Consider the following 19,582-nt stretch of genomic DNA (forward strand, 5'->3'; position numbering starts at 1 on the left):
GATATTGTCACAAGCACTATATTCAAAAGATATATTACTACACAAATTTATTCAAAATTTACACATGATTTATACTCCGTAAGGCTCTCTGACAATGTATATACAAGGTAAGATACCAATCCCGGTGCCAAAAGTATAAAAAGAATACATAAATAAAATATGTAGTAGACACATTAATTAAAACAACCATTACATAAGAATATATACTTTAGATACAGCTATATGGTTGGCTTATTTTATTGTAAGACAAAGATGCTTACTAAAGATCAAAGTTTCTTCATTCAAAATTCCAAAACCAAGAGATCAAGCAATTCTCTCTTTTATGAACTTTATCAAAAGCAAAACTCTTATAAAGACTGAACCACAGAAGAATGACACCACTCAGAAGCACCAAAAACTTTTGTGTCATAACAAGTTCCCTATAGTTAGCTTTTGCATTTATCTCTTCTGTCACCTCGTATACTGTAGTAACCAGCAGGATGCGTTCTTATAGTACCTCAATTTTGGCTCACTTGTTTGGCATAATTGCCCTCATCCTTATGCTTGTTTGGTTGCTGCATTACCGTGAGGGGATTGAATATGACTCTGGAAATCCACTTCGTGTTTTCAATGTATGTTTCTTGTGTTTTTCTTCTTTAATTAATTTTTTATACTTTACAACTGGTCACATTCTACTTTATCTGAATTTTTCTCCATTATGCAGGTTCACCCTTTTCTGATGTTCTTTGGGTTCATTTTCCTTGTTGGTCAAGGTATATATTTTTTATTTCAAGTTTTAAGATAGGTGGTCCGACGTGGATCATTACTTGAAAATCACATAAACATATTTACATCCTTTGAAAAGTAGAAGTTTACAATCATATTTACATCGAGACATTGAGGTGTTTGATGTCGGTCTAATTAACAAAAACAAGAGAAAACAAATATGAATTGCGTTTTTGAAGCACAAATCTATGTTTTCTCTTGTTTTGTTAAATTAACATCAATCATACCACATGTTATAACAAGAAGAACCATAAACTTCTACTTCCAAAGTGCAACATCACTTACCATTCAGGTTTTCAAACGATTTTGAAGTATTGGTCTATTTGGTCACTATGGCTGTCCACCATAGAATTTGCATATTTCTTACTATCACGTTCCTTATATTTTAAAGCTAATAAAAGCATATTTTAGAAGTTTTTTTTAGTTTGAGAGAACATTTTTTATTATTTTTTCACTACTTGTACTACTAATTGTAAAATCGTGTCAATTTTTACTCTGTTTTTTGTTTTTAAATATTTGTAATTTTTTTATTGTTTCATGCACAAATATTTGAAAATAAGAAACAAAGTAAAAATTAGGGACATTTTTACAGTTAAAAATAAAAACTGGTAATGTTTTCTCAAACCTAATACTAGTAAACTGAAATACTAGCCTCAGATATCAATTACTTGACTGATTGAATTGGTGTTGTTTACTTTGAGCAGCAATAATGTCTTACCACACAGTACCAGGCACACATGAAACACAGAAGATTGTTCACATGACACTTCATTTCATTGCCATAGTTCTTGGAATTGTTGGTATATGTGCCGTTTTCAAGTTCCATGATATGGTGAACTTGGTTGATGTTTACAGCCTCCATTCATGGATTGGCCTTGGCACCTTTTGCTTGTTTGGCTTGCAGGTAAAATCTTATCCCTACAATAACATTTGAATTTAACCAAAAAGCATGGCTTTGAACAAAAGTTTTACACAAAACGTTTAATAACATTTTATGATATAAGTATTTGTATACTACTAAATATTTTTTTTAAAAAAACGCCCCACTGTCCAAAAGATGTAGCGATGGGTTGGTACGCTGAAAGACTTTCAGAAGGTTCAAAATTCGATCTCTGCTGCTAACAATTTCTGTCTCCCTAAAAAACTAACCTGCGACATTCTATTAAATTTATTATTTTACGAAATTGTATGTAATATAAACTATTTTTGCAGTGGCTTTTTGGACTGACATTCATGTTTCAAGGAAGAAGACAATCAAGGGCTGCAATGGCTCCATGGCACATAGCTGGTGGTAGAGCACTATTTTTCATGGCAATTTGTGCTGCACTAACAGGTTTGATGGAGAGGTCTGCTATGTTAAAACTAATGCCACACCAAAGAGAATCCCATCTCATCAATTTTACTGGTCTAGCAATTCTCTTGTTTGGAGTTTTTGTGGATATGACAGTTGGTTTGGCCCATATTGTTTCTTGAAGTGAATTTCATTCCTCAAATCTTCTTATACACGAGTGAAGAATCATCACAGACTGAATTTCTCCAACATTCTTTTTATATGTATTGTGTATTTTGTAATTGTGTTGTTCATTAAAATGAAATGGTTTGTATAATATTTTCTTAAATTATTCCTTTGACTTATGTGAGATATAAGTTGATTGATTCATGTGGTTTGCTTTAAATTCATAATACAAATTGGAATATTGTATTTACTGCAAACTAGTCTTTATTCACATAAAATTCTCCAAATTACAAAACACATTACATGATTTCACTCTCTTTATCACACAAACAAATCACATACACATTAAAATAAAGAAAAGAACACCATTCTAATCTAACACAGAACTTGTTATGTGTTTAACCAGAGATATCAATGGTCTTAACTTCAGGCTTCTTAACCTCTTCTTTCGGAACGGTTACAGTGAGAACACCATTCTCCATAGCAGCTTTCACTTGATCCATTTTAGCATTCTCAGGCAATCTGAACCTCCTCATAAACTTCCCACTGCTACGCTCCACGCGATGCCATTGATCGTTCTTATCTTCTTTCTCAACGCTTCTCTCTCCGCTGATTTGAAGAACCCTATCATCTTCGATCTCTACCTTCACTTCCTCCTTCTTTAGTCCTGGAAGATCCGCCTTGAACACGTGCGCTTCTGGAGTTTCCTTCCAGTCCACACGTGTGCTCGCAAATGCTGAATTTTCCGGGAAGGAAGAGGAAAGTGAATTGGGGAATGGAAGATCCTTGAATGGATCCCAAACGTCGAGGGAGAATGGATCGAAAACATTGCTCCTTCTGCCTCTGCCACCGAAGAAACTTGGAATCAGCGACATTTTTCCTTCAACTTCTTGGACGGACGAAGTTTTGAATGCTTTGATGATTGATAGATTGTTATGAATCTTCTCTTGTGATATTATAATTATAATTATATTTTATTTTGATGGTTTTCAAGAGGAGAATGTGATGAGGTATTTAAAGGAAATAGAGGAAGAAACCAGTTTCTGCTAGAAAATTCTATAACTGTCTGGTCGTTTTCCGCGCCAAATGCGTCAGAATGTTCTCGATTTTCAGTTTGATAGTTCTGGAGATTTTCAATGAAATCAATCGCTATGAGTTTGGGTTGGGCTTTGAGGACTACTTGATTTAAATTTGGGCTAAAACGAATGTTATATCATGATTGCTCGATATGCCCCCCAAATTGCACAGCAGATCGGGTCTCGCAACTCCTAATCTATTTTCAGAAGTTTGAACAACTTTCACAGGCCTATTAAGCAACTACCATATTATGCTACATCTATTTGATTTATATTTTTGTTTTTTTAAATTCAATAAGCATATTTGCAACCACGAACAAATTCAGTGCAACTTTGAATCTGCAGTGAAAAAAATCAGTTTTAAATGAATTGATTTTACTTTAAAATTAGTTGAAGTAAGGTAGTGTATATATTTATCATTTATGTAAAAGTGATTTGATCAATAAGTTAAAACTATGATTTTGACTACATTACATTAAGAATCAAAAGCTATAAATCATAGTTTCAAATTTAAATCAACTATATATGTAGTCAAAATCAATTATGTTCGTCAGCAACTAAACATATCAAAATTAATTTTGTTATCAAAAGTTAAATTTGACTGATCCAAACGTGACGTGGAACCAAACATAGGCACAACATGCTTTCTTTCTTAATAATGCAGATGTTTTCCTAAATAATGTATATAATTTTCATAAGTCAATTGTTAGAAGTATGAAATTGATACAGTTAATTTAATTTCATAGTAATGAGAACTCAAATCACAGATTAATCTGTAGTTCTGGTTTGTGATTTTGTTGCTCTAAAAGAAATTAACTTGGTTTTTCACATCACAAATTTATTGTATTTTTCTTATGATTTTTTATATAATTTTTTTTTTTAGAAATATTTATAGAAAGGTTCCAAGATATTTCTTTAGTGAGTCAACAAGTTTTTTGATCAAAATACTTTTTATTTTTTTTTATCAATGGTAAGAAAGAGTTGGAGCTTACTATGTTAGGAAGAACAATTAACAAGAGAGTTGAGTCAATTTGAATAAACATATGTAAAATATCTGACATAAAAAAAGGATTAAGATAAAATTAATTTTATCTAGAATACAAAAACTACATAGGAGGAGAAACATCAACATGCACTTGATCTGCTCCTTGTAAATATCTCCATATACCTTATAAATTGGATTCACGGTGGTGGATGTTTCATTGTCAAAACCAGTGAACATAATACTTAGATTTAGTGAACTAGCATTAGTGAACCATGACTATAATATTGTTTTCTATTCTGTGAATTTATGGTAAAAGTGAATTGGGATGTGATATCTGTGAGATTCCTTGTGGTTTTATTCCACAGGTGGATAGATTGGTAATACATGGCTCTACCAATACTTCCCATTCATAAGCTTGCCTTGTTGGTGACACATGATTTGCTGATCCCTCATAGATTATGCTTCTGTCATTTGGATCAAAACTAGTGAAGTTAAATGTCAAAGAGGATGCATAATCAAGTCAAGAGTAAGATAATAGAAAGCAGCATTAATAAGAAATAATAGGGGAAACTAAGATTGGGGAACTGCAAAGGTCACTATTGAGAAGGCTTAAATGTGTGTTTGGTCCCCGCAATTTTACCAGTTGTTGGCATTGGTCCCTACAGTTTTTTTTGTTTGGTTTAAGTCCTCGCACTTTGCAAATAATTTGGTATCGGTCCTTCTGTCAATGAGATGTTAAAAAAAACCAACAAAACTAACAGAGTGCCATGTGGCCCAGTTATATTACGCCACGTGGCACACTAAAAAATTAAATTTTAAAATTAAAATAAATTAAATAAAAAATTAGTTTTAAAATTTTAATTAGTTTTATTATTATTATTATTAGATTAAAAATAAATTAATAAAAAGGGATTTGAATTTGAAGAAGAGAAACGGGAGGATTTTCTTTTTTCCACCTCTTGTTCATCGATTCCGGCCAGATCATCATTAACCTTGTTCTTCTTAGAATCTCCACCGTTGAATCCCGTCGGAGTCCAGAATTTAGTGAGAGGCACAGGTAGGTTGATATCAAAGCCACGGTGGCTGATGGAAGAGGACACGGCGGCGCCGTCAGAGATTGTAACTCCACTGCTGTTATTAACATTGACGTTGCTGTTACTGTTATTGTGGTTGTTGTCGTTGTTGTTACAACCATCGTAGTGGCACCATTTGTGTCCACCAAGAGCTTGGGCAGTAGGAAAATTCTTGTGACAGTTGGGTGACGGTTGCGATGGAAACACATACGGTGTTGTTAATGGTGGTGGATTGGTTTTCAGATGAGGATTTACAGTGGCTGCTGGCTTTGTGACCACCAAGTGCTTCATAAGATAAGATGGGAAAGCTTGGTTGCAAACAGTGCACAGGTGATTCAGCTTGACGGCAACTGTGGTGGTTGTTGTTATTCTTGCGAAGATGATGATTCAATTTGCGGCTATTGTTTTCTCTCTTTCTTTAATTTCTAATTTAATTTAATAATAATAACAAAACTAATTAAAAACTAATTTTTTATTTGATTTGTTTTAATTTTAAATTTTTGTTTTTTAGTGTGCCACGTGGCGTGAAATGATTGGGCCACGTGGCACTCCGTTAGTTTTGTTGTTTTTTTTTTAACATCTCATTGACAGAAGGACCAATACCAAGTTATTTGCAATGTGCAAGGACTTAAACCAAACAAAAAAAACTGTAGGGACCAATGCCAAAAACTGGTAAAACTGCGGGGACCAAACACACATTTAAGCCCTATTGAGAATTATAAGGTTCAGCGAAAGTTTGCAAAGATTATTAGTTTACAAAAAATGTTAGAATAAAAACATAGGAATGAGTCTCATTGTATATTTTAAGCTACTTAGCTCAATAATGTGTTGCTAAACAACTTATATGACATAATGTACATAACTTAACCTTTTTGAAAGAATATTCTCTTGTGAAAGTCTACTCAAAGGTTTCATATGACCTATTCTAATGGAAAGTTCAAGGGATGAATGACCAATGAAGATAAATTCTATGCATAAAAAAGAGTTTATGATTTTTGAAAATACTATTCTAATGGTTTAATTTTTGAAAAGTCTACTCAGAGGTTTCATATGTAAAGTCTACTCAAAGGTTTCATATGACCTATTCTAATGCAAGTTCAAGGACTTTAAAGACCAACAAACATAAATTCTATGCATGAAAAAGAGTATACTATGATTTTTGACAACGCTATGTGATCTAATTTTTAAAAAAGAACATAAAAAAGAGTATAATCAAAGGTTTCAATATGACCTATTCTAGTTCATGGACTGAAAGACCAATAAAGATAAATCTGGTCTTGAAGTAAATGGTATGTGTTAAGTCATGAGTTGAAATCTGTCAACTTGACATAATGTACAGTGTCAAGGGACTAGAATGTTTTAGTAGAAGAAATCATTTGAATCTTTCTCTCTGCAGTCTCCAATTAGAAAATTCTTGTTACTAGATAAGATAGGATCAAGTTGTATATGTCCCAATCGAGCAGTTTGGTTTATTTCCACTGATCTGTAAATTTTTCAATTAGATTTTTCCTTGTGGACAGCATTATCTCACTAATATTTTTGTTAGGCTTCAATCTGAGATGTACACGTTGAGCCATTAGGCACGGTAAATGTAATACTATTAAACATAATGAAAAGAATAGTTGTAGTAGCATAAAAAGAGTACAATGATTACATTTCTCAAGCACGATGAAGTTGGATTTTACTTTACTTTAATATAATGGCAACTTGAAAGTGTCTTGGTTCCATAAATAATCAAATGTTTGGCAAAAGCCACGATTACGAAATCAGCTTAGGAAGAAATTAAAAACACTAAGATGTGATGCCATATTGAATAAGAACACTTCATTTTAATGGATTAAAGTTAAGAATAACTTTAACAACAAAAAAAAGGATGGTTACATAGGAGAGAGACATACACAATAATATTAAGCACATGTTCTACGGTTGATACTGTCCTTAAATGTGGCACATTCTTTAGCATAAAAATTCATTACTATTATATTTAAGAACCATTTTTCGAACATATGCATAGGATATGCTCTTAGTTGTCGAATATAAAGTGAAACATGAAGGCACGTAGCTCAAAATGAAACCATGAAAGGATTCATATTCCTTTTCATCATCATCATTATCACCTTGGTGAACTTGTTCCAATGTGACCAAATAAACAAATCCCAGAAATACAATATTTAACCAAAGTGCTTGAGCATTATCCTTTTTTATGCTCCATCCACCAAAGAGTACCAATAGTTTTAGACCAAAACTATTCCTGTCCAACAGTTTCTCTCGAATGCTCTAAGAGAGTATTTTTCAGGGTACAAAAGTATATTAGGAAGGACCACTAAGTTTCACATTTTTATCATGTCCTTCCAAATTATGCAAAATATATAACAGAAATGTTAAATTGACACATAAATTTGACAAAAATAATGTGTCCTCCCTGTGTATTTTTGTAATCCATGTAAATTGTATAAAACGAAAAAAGTGAGAGATAAAGATAGAGCTAAATGATGTCTAAAGCTGTGTTTAAATAACACAGCTCAATATATAAGCAATGAAACACCAAAATCTTGAATCTATAAATTGAAAATTGAAAATCATCCATTCTGGAAACAACCAGAATACCAAAGCAGAATTTCAATAAATTAAACATGTTTTAGCAGTATCCTGAGTAAGAAAACAAAATAAAAACAACTAAAAATATATGAAAAAAGGTTAAACCCAATGCTGCTTTGTTGCCTCCATTCTCGCCAACAAACCATCAATTTCATCTTGCATTTTCTTTTTCATTTTATAGTAATCAACACAAGAATTTTCCACCACTTTCATTTCATCCAATTTCCTCCTCTGCGTTTCCTCGGTATCATTCAGACAGAGTTTTGAAAGCTTTGTCGCATACTCTTCATCCATCTGTGCAGTCTTTGTCCTGATCATCTTCTGGAACCCTTCTGCCGCCCTCCTTGCTTCATCTGCCTTGGTTTGGAACATTTTCGCTTCTGCCTCCTTTATCCGAACAATGCTCTCCAAACTTTCAATTCCACCTTTGCTTAGTAAAGCCGCTAATTGAAGATCGTCATCATTTTTTAGTTCGCTAAAGATGGTAGCCTTGATGTCTTCTTTGGATGGGGCACCGGAATGTGGCCTAGTAGAATAGCTCGACTCATAAGCGTATTTCTGTATTGAAGAACTAGATTTTGGAAGAGACAGCGTGTCCTTTGGAAGGCTGGCTTGAGAGGCTATCAATTCCTTTGAAGAGAAAACAGAAGCCGGAAAGTTTGCCATGTTTTCCGCATCTATTCATCAGAAAAATTATCTCTCAAAAGTTAGATATCAGATATGATTATAGGTTATTCAACTACATCAAACTAGCTTCATCACAAAAATCTTATCAATAATCAATAGTTAAAGCTAAAGCAGGAAAAGGCCTTCTACCCAAGATGACACAACAAATCACAGGGTCACAATTCACATGTAGTTTGAATAGTTACATCAACACATTCAACGGTACCAAAGAGAAAAGCACATTTCAATCACTTTATTATCAGTGTTTGCATGTGAGTGTCTGGTGCCCGTGTTTCATAGGGCTGCAGTTCAACAAACATTCCAACGCTTCCTACCTCAAATGCAAAATACCATTGCTAGGACACAGTGTCATACCAACTTTGTAACATAACACCCATACCATATTAGGCATAAATATTCAATGTAACACAGAATTCATTGTTCATTCTAATCAAGCATCAAAAGACCAAAAACAATTACTTTAAATTCATTTTACTAATCTATGATAATAACTTATTAAATTCTAACAAATTTAATATAATCTATGATAATAACTTATTAAATTCCAACAAATTTAATATTGAAGCTGAATACTGTAGGTGAATCTAAAGAAAGAAAAAGTTCAATTGTCAATCAAACAAATTGAGGTTAATAAAACATCTTGCAGAGTCTCAAATCACTTCATACATACCATTCAAATAGATTTGCTTTTGTTAATGAAAAGTTTATGATCAAAATGTTCACGAGAGATTTTGGCTGTTTCTTTTACTAAAATAATTAAAACCAAATATGCTTATAATCCCACTTCAAAAGCAATATCAACAAACTCGAATTCAACTTGCCCTGAATTTCTTGTCTTAAAAAAACATTGCTGGAAAACTTTGGATGTCCATCCATCCTCATCATTGTTTGATTTTTTCCTTTGAACAACCAAACACTAAATTCAATTAACATTTTATCTAGTCTCCTTCTGAATTGTCTGTTATTTGTTTAATTTTTATTTCAGCAATGACTGGAAATGTTTAAAGAGCATGATGAATCAGACAATTTAACAAGAGCATATATTTAATATTTATCAAAAGTTATGTTTTTCCACCTTCATATCAAAATTTGTGTCCTTCCCTATTCACAATCCTACTAACTCAAATGCTGCAGGCAATTGTTTATTTAAATAAAAGCATAAATTTAATTGTGAAAAACAAATACCATAGTCGAGACACTTACAGTTGAAAAATTGCATGATCTGATTGCAGGCTTCTGAAGGAGATACTATTTTAGCTTGAAGCTTTAATAGCAAGCCATCAGTTTTCAAATGCAGCTCCTTCCCTTTGCGATCCTCACTTCCCATGAAAATCCTCCTCACACAATCAAGCTCTTTCAACAAGGTTTCAATCCCCCAATCCTTTGCACAAGACATGAACACATCTTTAACAAATCCAAACATTTCCGATGCATGTTCACATCCAATACAATGAAACTGTATTTCCGTGGTACCAGAAGGTCCTTTCAAGCTCGGTCCCGGTTTGATGAGCTTCTTCTGGATGCCACAAACAGCATGGCACCAATGTGAACAAACATCACATCCAATCCAACTACAAGTATTACTTGCACAATCAAAGTTCAAACAAATAGGACACATACAAGAGCTACAAAACCCTTTGTTTCCCGAGCAAATCTTACAGTCACAGTCATCAACAGGAAGCAAACTCTTGCAGGTAACATTTCTACACCTCCTATACAAGAAAACCTCTACCAACTCAGATAACTGAAGATTACCGTACAAGAAGCTGGACAGTCCCATCTTTACCGCGACTAAAATCTCCAATTGAACTTTAGTACCCTTTGAAAGTGTCTCCTTGGAAAGATCAGACCTTCTCTCAAGCCTGCTTTGAAGGTTGACTAATTCGTCTTTCTTGGTCTCAATAAGATTCTTCAAGTACTCCTTCGTTGATGTCACAACTTCCTCGGCAAGCTCCTGAATTGTCAATGAAAAAATAGGAACAGACTCCCAAATAATTTCCCTAACAATCCTCTCTGGTTTTGAAAGATTCCTATTTCCACCACCATCTAAACCTTCAAAACCCCTCAAACTCTCAGAATTTCTTCCCCTTGAATCCCCTGAATGAGTCTCAAACCTATGTCTAGCAGGCAATTCAGAAGGAAAAAAAGAATGGTTTTCAGAACTAGTCGTTTTATAATGACTACTATTACCTGGTTGCATAAATGAACTAACACCAGTTCCATTTCCAGGATTTGCCAAAGCAACAATACCATCACCAATTGGCTTAAACCTGCTATGCACAGAGCCATTAGTACCTTCACCACAGTTCCAAATTTGATCGTCTTTACTCGCGGAATAATCAAAATTATCCGTTGAATTACGAGTTAAAGAACAACTTGGATTATGTGAAAAGCCATTTGAAAATGAAAAGGCGTTAGAATAAGAATGAGACAAAGGAGCTGTATAATCATTTGAATATGAAGTATGAGTAGTTGAAGGCCTGCTAGGTTTTACTCTAACAGGTTGTTGATGATCACCATTGTTGTGAAAAGCATTTGAAGCAGTAAGAGAAAGAGAAACATCAGGTAAACCAAGAGAAAGATCCAGTGTCTGAACCTTTGGTCTCTTATCCCTAATATTACTCTCTCTTTCAGCATCTTCTTCAATAGATCTCTTTGAAGAATCACTCAAACTAAGAAAATCTCTTTCAACCCATTTTCCTCCATCTTGATTTGAATTCTCAGAAACCATAACCTCTTTACCCTTTTGACTCAGAAAGCTTTCACCTTGAATCTCTTTCAATCTTGGGTTTCCACATAGATAACTCAGGGTCAATTCTTGAAAACCTGAGTTACCACCAGAAACCTGGTTGGACCCACCAATACCACCCATGTCGGAATCTCTCAGAAAAACAGCATCTTTTTCATCTGGGTAACGTTTGTTTGGATCAAAATTGGGTCTTGATAACTTACTTCTGGAGTTTTCACCATCAGAATCAGCAACACCATTACGAAGATCTTTACCAGCAATCATGGCCAAGTGAGAGAGGGAGATGAACGAAGAGAGAGAAACTAAGGTTGATAGTTTCAACTCAGAACATAAAAAGTGAATAGAAAGAAGTGAATTTAAATGTTTTTTTATGCTATGATTGTGCTTGGTTTCGGTTTTTCAGCGTGACATAGGTAGGTAAATGCTATGATAACGGCTGGATTTATATTTTTCAACCTTTCACACACTGTGCAAAATTTTAGACAAAAAATTTGGACACATTTACAACAATAAAGATAACAAAAAGATAAAAATTTGGAGTATATATTAATATTTTTAAAAAAAATAAATGAGTAGGTATTTTATGTGTTTAAATTTTGTCCTCTAAAAAAAAATTGTGTCCAAAATTTTGTAGCACTCAAATATTTTCACCATAGTGACTAATGTAATGAAATACACCTTTTTGTTTACAAATAAAGTGAGAAACAATATTTAAAATTCATGAGCAATTTTTATTTGGTCACAACCTCAAATTTATTTGGACAACATACAAAGATATAAAAAATTAAAAGATAAATGAGTTAGTCAAATCATTTAATTTTTTTTCTTTTTAATTTTCAAATAAATCTAATTGGATCTGTATCCCAGTTAAAATTGTCAAATTCAAATATTATTTTTTGTTCGACCTCAAATTATTCGGTTTATCAATATCAATATTTTTGGTTGAATAAATTGTTATCATCATGTATTTTTCAACGGTTCATACTGACTAAGTAGTGTATATGGAAGGTTTTTTTTGACTGAAATGTTTATTTTAATTTTTTTTTACTGAAATGTTTATTTTAAATTATTATTAGAAATATCCGGAGATGCTTTTCTGACTTTATTTATGAGTAAAAAAACAAATATTGTGACTAGAAAATTTCGATTTCAACTCTTTTGTAAGTTAACGGCACAGTCACAGAACTAAGTAACGGCAACAGCAAAGCATGACTTGTTCTTCTTTCATCACTGAAGTATTTCCCCATGCAATCTCATCTTCGGCGTTGTTTCTTTCAATGGTTTTTTCTTTTCCTTTTTTAACAAAGTAAGAACAGGCAGGTTCACAGTAATATGGTTTATAATTGAGTTTAATTTGCAAATATTGTCTTTAATTGTCTATAAAAATCTTTAATTTTCCTTTAGAATATATTTAATTTTACACGATATTTCAATCAAAGCGTATTAATTCTTTTTTTTACACAATCAAATCTTACTCAATCAAACCGTATAATTCTCTTAATTAATATACATTCAAAATACAAACATTTTTATATAATCAGTCATAATCATATCATTATTGCAAAAATATCATAATCATATCATTAAAATATTTGATTTAATCATATTTATTTTGAATCGATAATGTGATAAGCTTAAAATATAATATTCTCTCCGTCGCGAATTATATATCGCTTTAACAATTTTACACAAATTTAAATTTTATTCAAATTTTTTTGTTGCATAAATTAAAAAATGTACCTAATGTTTATTTGAAAAAAGAAGATATCAAACAGTATACAAAAATATCATTCACTGGTAGGAGAAAAATAAATTTAAAAAAATTGAAAAAATATTGAGTAATAAATAATGAGGGCATAATATAAACAAATATGTTACTATTTTATTGATATTGTAAAATGACATATAATTTGGGACAAACATAGAATGCCTTTTCTATGTGAGAATGATAAGAATAAATAATAACCATTGGATTAAAAAGAATGGCTGAGATTAAAATCCCAAATTAAGTGAGTCACCGCGTCTAATCTAATCTCCAAAACTCATTCACGCTTGGTTCTCTCACCCTAGACTTCCCAAATTCTTCTTCCTCAGAATTACTCCATCCTTCTATTCATTCAACACTGTCGAATACAACCCAGAAATCCATTTATTCCCATTATGTCACAGTCATTTTGCTTTTTGTTTTTATTTTTTGTCTCTGAACAAATGCAAAGTTGAAATCCAAACCAAATCTATGCAACGTCATTTTTTAATGTTTGCTGCAATTTGTTTTCTCAATTATTAAGTTGTTTTTGAAAAAGAAGAAATTAATAAATCTGGAAATTAATAAATTTGTTCTTTTTACTCTGATTTTAATCAATTTCATTTACATGCATTTGAAATCAATTTCAATTCAACCCATAAAGAACGAAGGGAACCATCAGAATTGAGAGAAAAAATAAATCATGGTGTTGGAAGAAATTAATAAATCATGGTGTTTATTAGAAACAATGGAGAGAAAAAATAATTGACGCAGCGTTGGAAGAAGAAGAGGAAGGGAAGGGAACCATCAGAATTGAGAAGTGGAACGTGGAGTTGTGAAAGGAGTGAATGAGAAATGTCACATGATTGGCACATGACTCACTTAAGTTGTTTTTTAATCTCATCCATTACTTTTAATCTAATGGTTGCAATTCATTCTCACCATTCTCACATAGAAAAGTCATTCTCATGTGATATGCCTCCTATATATATATATATATATATATATATATATATATATATATATATATATATATATATATATATATATATATATATATATATATATATATATATATATATAACAAGTGATTGAGTTTAACATATTAATGAATTTAGAACAAATCATTAGAAAATAAATGTGTGTTCAATTCTAGAGTAGAACAATTTATGACCAAATTATTTCCTAAAAAAAAATAAAAAATGTGTGTTCAATTCTAGAGTAGAACAATTTATGACCAAATTATTTCCTAAAAAAAAATTCATGACCAAATTATACCTTAAAATCGAACATCATATTACTAGGACTCTTTTTCATGGGAAGGTTGACACAAACAAAATAATACTCCCTCCGGTCCTATTTATAAGAGAAATTTGGGTCAACAAAAATTGATGTATGTGGTTAAAAATCCATTCCAGATACATCAATTTTTGTTGACCAAATTTTCTCTTATAAATAGGACCGGAGGGAGTATAATTTTTTGATATATGTAATCATATATTTAAGGAATTATTTTTCGTCATTTATCTCTATTTTAAGTTTAAATTGGTCTCCGTTCCGTGTTTTTTTGTGTGTTGAAATGGTCCTTCATTTTTCAAAGTTATAGCGATGTAATCCTTTCCGTTCAAACTGGTGTAACTCGCAAAAGACAATTTTTTAGAACAAAACTAAAAAGGACCAGATTGTTTTTATTTAAGGAAAAAGATGACCAGATTTGTTATAACTCGCAATATAACGGGCCATTTATTTAAGTACAAAAATACAAAAGAGGGGTCAAATTAAAATTTAAAATAAAGAACTAAAAATATAATTTAGCTAATATCAAAATAAGATTTATTCAACACGTGTATAAAATATTTTACGGTCAATTTGCATACAAGTTAAATTATTTATGAGTAATTTTATTTAGGCTTAAATGTGTAATTGGTCCTTACACTTTCACCAATTTTTGGCATTAGTCCCTACACTTTTTTTTGTTTGGCTTTAGTCCCTGCACTTTGAAAAAATATTGCAATTGGTCCTTCTGTTAACCTAAGGTTAAAAAAAAAAAACCTAAAACTAACTGTGTGCCACGTGGACCAATTATTACACGCCACGTGGCACACTAAAAGACAAAACTACTGAATTAAAATAAATCATATAAAATAATTCATTTTTAATTAGTTTTATTATTAGTAGTAGTATTGTTTAATTGGAAATTAAGAATTAAAAAGATAAGAGATATCCAAAAGACCAAAACAGAAGAAAAAAACTAACGACGAGAAAGGGGAAGAAACTGATTTTAGGGTTTCAACTTGAGCGTTGCCATTCAAGTTCGTCCTCCATTCATCAGGTTTCGATTTGATTTCGTCCTCCATCCATAAAATCAATTTCAACCTCCATCGTTAATTCGATTTCGCGATTTCATTCCCGTTCTCGATTCTGTTCGCGGTTTCGACCTATGTTGCCATTTTACCGTCGCTTTCGTTTGATCCCTTTACCACTGAGATGCGTTTCTGCGTTTCAACTTTGTACCGTTGAGTTGTGTTTCTGTTTTTCTTCTGTTAATGGATATCCGTGTTTTTTTTTTTAAGGTAATCGTTGGCCATTTGTTTAGCTTATACATTGAATGGAAGTGTTTCATCAAATCAAATTCATTAACATTTCTACTGCTAATAAAAAACCTGCTACAACAGAGGACTACCATGTTGATTGATTTGTGGCCCAGGTTGAAGAAGCGTCAACCAGCTGTATTCAATGAGTTTGCTGTTATTAGGGGCACCCTTCTAATTAAACATTAAACAATAAAAATAATAAAACTAATTAAAAATGAATTATTTTATATGATTTATTTTAATTCAGCAGTTTTGTCTTTTAGTGTGCCACGTGGCGTGTAATAATTGGTCCACGTGGCACACAGTTAGTTTTAGTTTTTTTTTAACCTTAGGTTAACAGAAGGACCAATTGCAATATTTTTTCAAAGTGCAGGGACTAAAGCCAAACAAAAAAAAGTGTAGGGACTAATGCCAAAAATTGGTGAAAGTGCAAGGACCAATTACACATTTAAGCTTTTTATTTATAATCCTAAGTACAGTGTAGTTTTTTCTTTTTCTGTTAGTACAGAACTCACAAAAGATAATACTACATTTTGTCAACAAAAAAAAAAGATAATACCACATGTCCAAACCAAATTTTAAGTGACACATAAGGAAATTTGATTATTAATGACTCTTGAAAGTCTCAAACCAACACCGTTAAATAAACGCGAGTGGGATCCCCCCACCCAAAAAGCTTCCCTGTTTTAAAATAGAACTTTTATAAGCAAAAACAACTTCTTTCAAAAAAAAAAAAACAAAAACAACTAAATTCATATTTATTATTTTTCTTGATCTCATATACTCCATCCACTCCTTCTAATACTATTATAAAAAATTGTAAAATATTAAATACATCTATTAATATGAAAACAACAAACATTAAACGAGTGATATAATAGTCTTTTAAACATAGGTCATACTAACCGGTGGTCACTGGGCATTAGTTAAACAATTAAAAATAGAAAGAAAAGACAAATTTAACATTAAAAAGAACACTTTTCGAGTTTAAAAATTAAAATACACAATTTTCAAGGTCAACAGTTCCTTTGATAATACCTTAACTATTGCTCGGAGTACTGGTTAGCATTTAATCAAACCGATATTTTCTTATAAATATGACTAATTTTTTTTAAAAAATTCTTATAATAGGGATTGGAGGAAAGTGTTTTTCAAGAGTATCTCCTTCATTGAAACTTGCTGCATGAGAGAGGATAAAAGAGTTAGTATTATAAATTGAGATAGGATCAAATGATACAATGATGTCAAAATTAGTTTGACACCAAAATAATACTCTACATTAATTTTTCTCTTTCTTTTTTTAAGGATCAATTTCTCTCTTTATCACCTAATTAAAAATAATTCGTTATTATAAATTCTTTATCAATCATGCATTTCCTTTTTATTTCCCCCTGTTTTTAATACTTATTATGGTTGATTGAGTCGGACATCACCACCGATAATTAGATAAATTTCAATAAAAAAAGTCACACATTCCATCAAAACATCAAAATGATTATTTTTCTTTCACCATTGGTGTTTACTATGCCTCTCAAAAAATTGCTGTTAATTAGATTATTTTATCACTCATCATGTTTAAGATTAGGGTCTTGCTAACTGGTGTCCCCGGGGCACTGGTTAAGCATACCATAAAAGGAAATTATTACCATAAAAGGAAACTGTTTTTGACTTTATTATAAATTAATTACACAATTTCAATGCATTAACTATTATATAATTTCCTTTTTCATATCCTTAGCCAGTGCCCCGGGGACACCAATTAGCATTGCCCTTAAGATTAACATCATCGATATTGGTATATATCACAACAGCGGTAAGCTTCAATGTCTTATGTAAAAAAAATGTCTTATTGCCATAATAAATAGTGGAAGTAATAAAAAATTAGAGGAAAAAAAAAGGGAATGATTGATAATGAATTTATGATCTGCTTTCCTTTTTTTAATTAGTTGATGGAGATAGAAATTGGTGTAGAAGAGTTATTTTAGAGATACCTTTAAAACTTTGGATTAAATGTAATGAACGGATGAGATTTATTGTCAAATTCATTTTGACACCATAGCATCATTTGATTCTATCTCATTTTATAATATTAACTCTTTTATTTTTAATTAGTTGATGGAGACATAAATTGGTGTAGAAGAGTTATTTTAGAGATAGCTTTAAAACTTTGGATTAAATGTAATGAACGGATGAGATTTATTGTCAAACTCATTTTGACACCATAGTCATTTGATTCTTTCTCATTTTATAATATTAACTCTTTTATTGTAATGTTTGTCGTTTTAATATTAACAAATGTTTCTAATATTTTAATTTTTTTTACAAGGGTACACCCTCCTGTTATTATTATAAGCAAAATTTTGCATTTTAAATTCATTCAATTAATGATGTATGTTGTCTATAATAAAGACTATATACATCATTAATTGAATTAATGTAAAATGCAAAGTTTTTCTTATAATAGTGACCGGAGTGTGTATATGTTTACGATTTTCTATAAGGGTATGTATGTGTTTGGCATCACCTTTTTAGGCTCAAAACATGGGTTACTTTATATAAACGCCGTTTTGCTCTTTTCCATACCGTTTGGCTGAATGAAAAGCAATTTTGTGAAACGCGGTTTCTGTCCCCAAAACTCAGTTTTCCTGAAGCTCAGATTCATAGCTTCTGCGGCAACTCAAACGTGGTTTGAGATTTGTTTTTTGCTGACAAATGTATTTTCCCTATTTACCCATGCTTCTCAAGCTACAATTTTTTTCCCTTCAATTTTCAATTTTTTTTATTCTCAGGAACACTCTCTAATTATTTTTTCAGATCTGGTGAAAAACGAAAATGGGTGAGGAAGAATGAGGAAATCATTCAATCTCCATGAAAGCTTCAACCAACACAAGAATGAAAAATTAGAAATTTTGGGCAAGAGACTAGGGAATTAGAGTGGTAAAAGAATATTGAAAGATGAGAGAATGAGAAACCGTTAAAGAAGAATATTGAAAGATTTAGAAGGAGATTGAAATGGAAGTAATGGAATCAACCATAGAAGGCTCTGGAGAAATGAAAGTGAGGCTATGACATATGAGAGCCACCAGCCACGTGATTTTTTTAACAAGAGAGGCACACACTTATTGGATTATTTTAAGTTTTTTTTTACTATTGGGTTGGGTCAATGTTTTTTATGTTAACTGGAGTATTTCTTTTTTAAAGGATTTGTTAATAGGGGTGTGATTTTTTTACATATACTGCATTTTTGTTTTGTATGAGCATATAATGTATCTCTTTTAGTTGCAATTTTTTTACGCTTATGTTTCTATTAGAAATCACCCGATTGATAAAAAATTATTAAAAATAACTTTTATAAAATAATATTATTTTAAAATGAATTTTTGAAGTAGTAAAATCAATTTATAATAAGCTGAAATAATTATCTAATGAGAATGAGATATTTACTTTTAAATATAATTAAAAGGGTAGTTTGATCATTACACGTTTAAAATCAATTTTGATTCATACTATCCAAACAACATCAACTCATAAGAATCACTTTTAAAAAGTGTTTCCAAACATAAATCAATTCACATTCAACTCACTTTTAACTAAAATCAATTCTCTCAAACTCAATTCTATCAAAATCAATTCTCACCACCGCTATACCAAACACACACTATACAATTTTCCGTAAAACTCATGGTCAATTGAAAGATATTTTGAGATAAACTATTTTAAATTAAGTTCTTGAAAGTCATTAAGTCTCTTATCCTGGACAATTTTATCATTGTCTCATCATCATTCATTTACAAGGACAAGCCGGCTGGCTCAGAAACTAGCATGATACTTCCTTCCTTCATTCAATTCAAAGTC

The 19,582-nt window shown here is 31.5% G+C and overlaps 3 protein-coding genes and 1 pseudogene across 3 annotated transcripts; 1 reads left to right on the forward strand and 3 right to left on the reverse strand.

The window, feature by feature from the left end:
* Positions 1–379: 379 nt before the first annotated feature.
* LOC146933004 (Cytochrome b561/ferric reductase transmembrane protein family) lies at positions 380–2,478 on the forward strand. Its single transcript, XM_085704735.1, has 4 exons — positions 380–611; positions 704–752; positions 1,470–1,669; positions 1,978–2,478. The coding sequence occupies exons 1-4, from the start codon at positions 480–482 to the stop codon at positions 2,236–2,238; spliced, it is 642 nt and encodes a 213-aa protein (XP_085560861.1). The 5' UTR covers positions 380–479; the 3' UTR covers positions 2,239–2,478.
* Positions 2,468–3,485, reverse strand: LOC146933005 (18.2 kDa class I heat shock protein-like). Its single transcript, XM_085704736.1, has one exon. It carries the CDS (start codon positions 3,094–3,096, stop codon positions 2,620–2,622), a length of 477 nt encoding a protein of 158 aa, XP_085560862.1. The 5' UTR covers positions 3,097–3,485; the 3' UTR covers positions 2,468–2,619.
* Positions 3,486–5,167: 1,682 nt separating this feature from the next.
* LOC146933006 (zinc finger protein AZF1-like) lies at positions 5,168–6,054 on the reverse strand (annotated as a pseudogene).
* Positions 6,055–7,892: 1,838 nt separating this feature from the next.
* TTA1 (class I heat shock protein, putative (DUF1423)) lies at positions 7,893–11,720 on the reverse strand. Its single transcript, XM_085704738.1, has 2 exons — positions 9,844–11,720; positions 7,893–8,630 (listed from the first exon to the last, which is right to left on the reverse strand). Exons 1-2 carry the CDS (start codon positions 11,651–11,653, stop codon positions 8,053–8,055), a joined length of 2,388 nt encoding a protein of 795 aa, XP_085560864.1. The 5' UTR covers positions 11,654–11,720; the 3' UTR covers positions 7,893–8,052.
* Positions 11,721–19,582: the final 7,862 nt, after the last annotated feature.

Source organism: Medicago sativa, chromosome 4, assembly GCF_051527215.1.
Source record: "Medicago sativa cultivar Bolivia chromosome 4, Bolivia_mono, whole genome shotgun sequence".
NCBI lineage: Eukaryota > Viridiplantae > Streptophyta > Magnoliopsida > Fabales > Fabaceae > Medicago > Medicago sativa.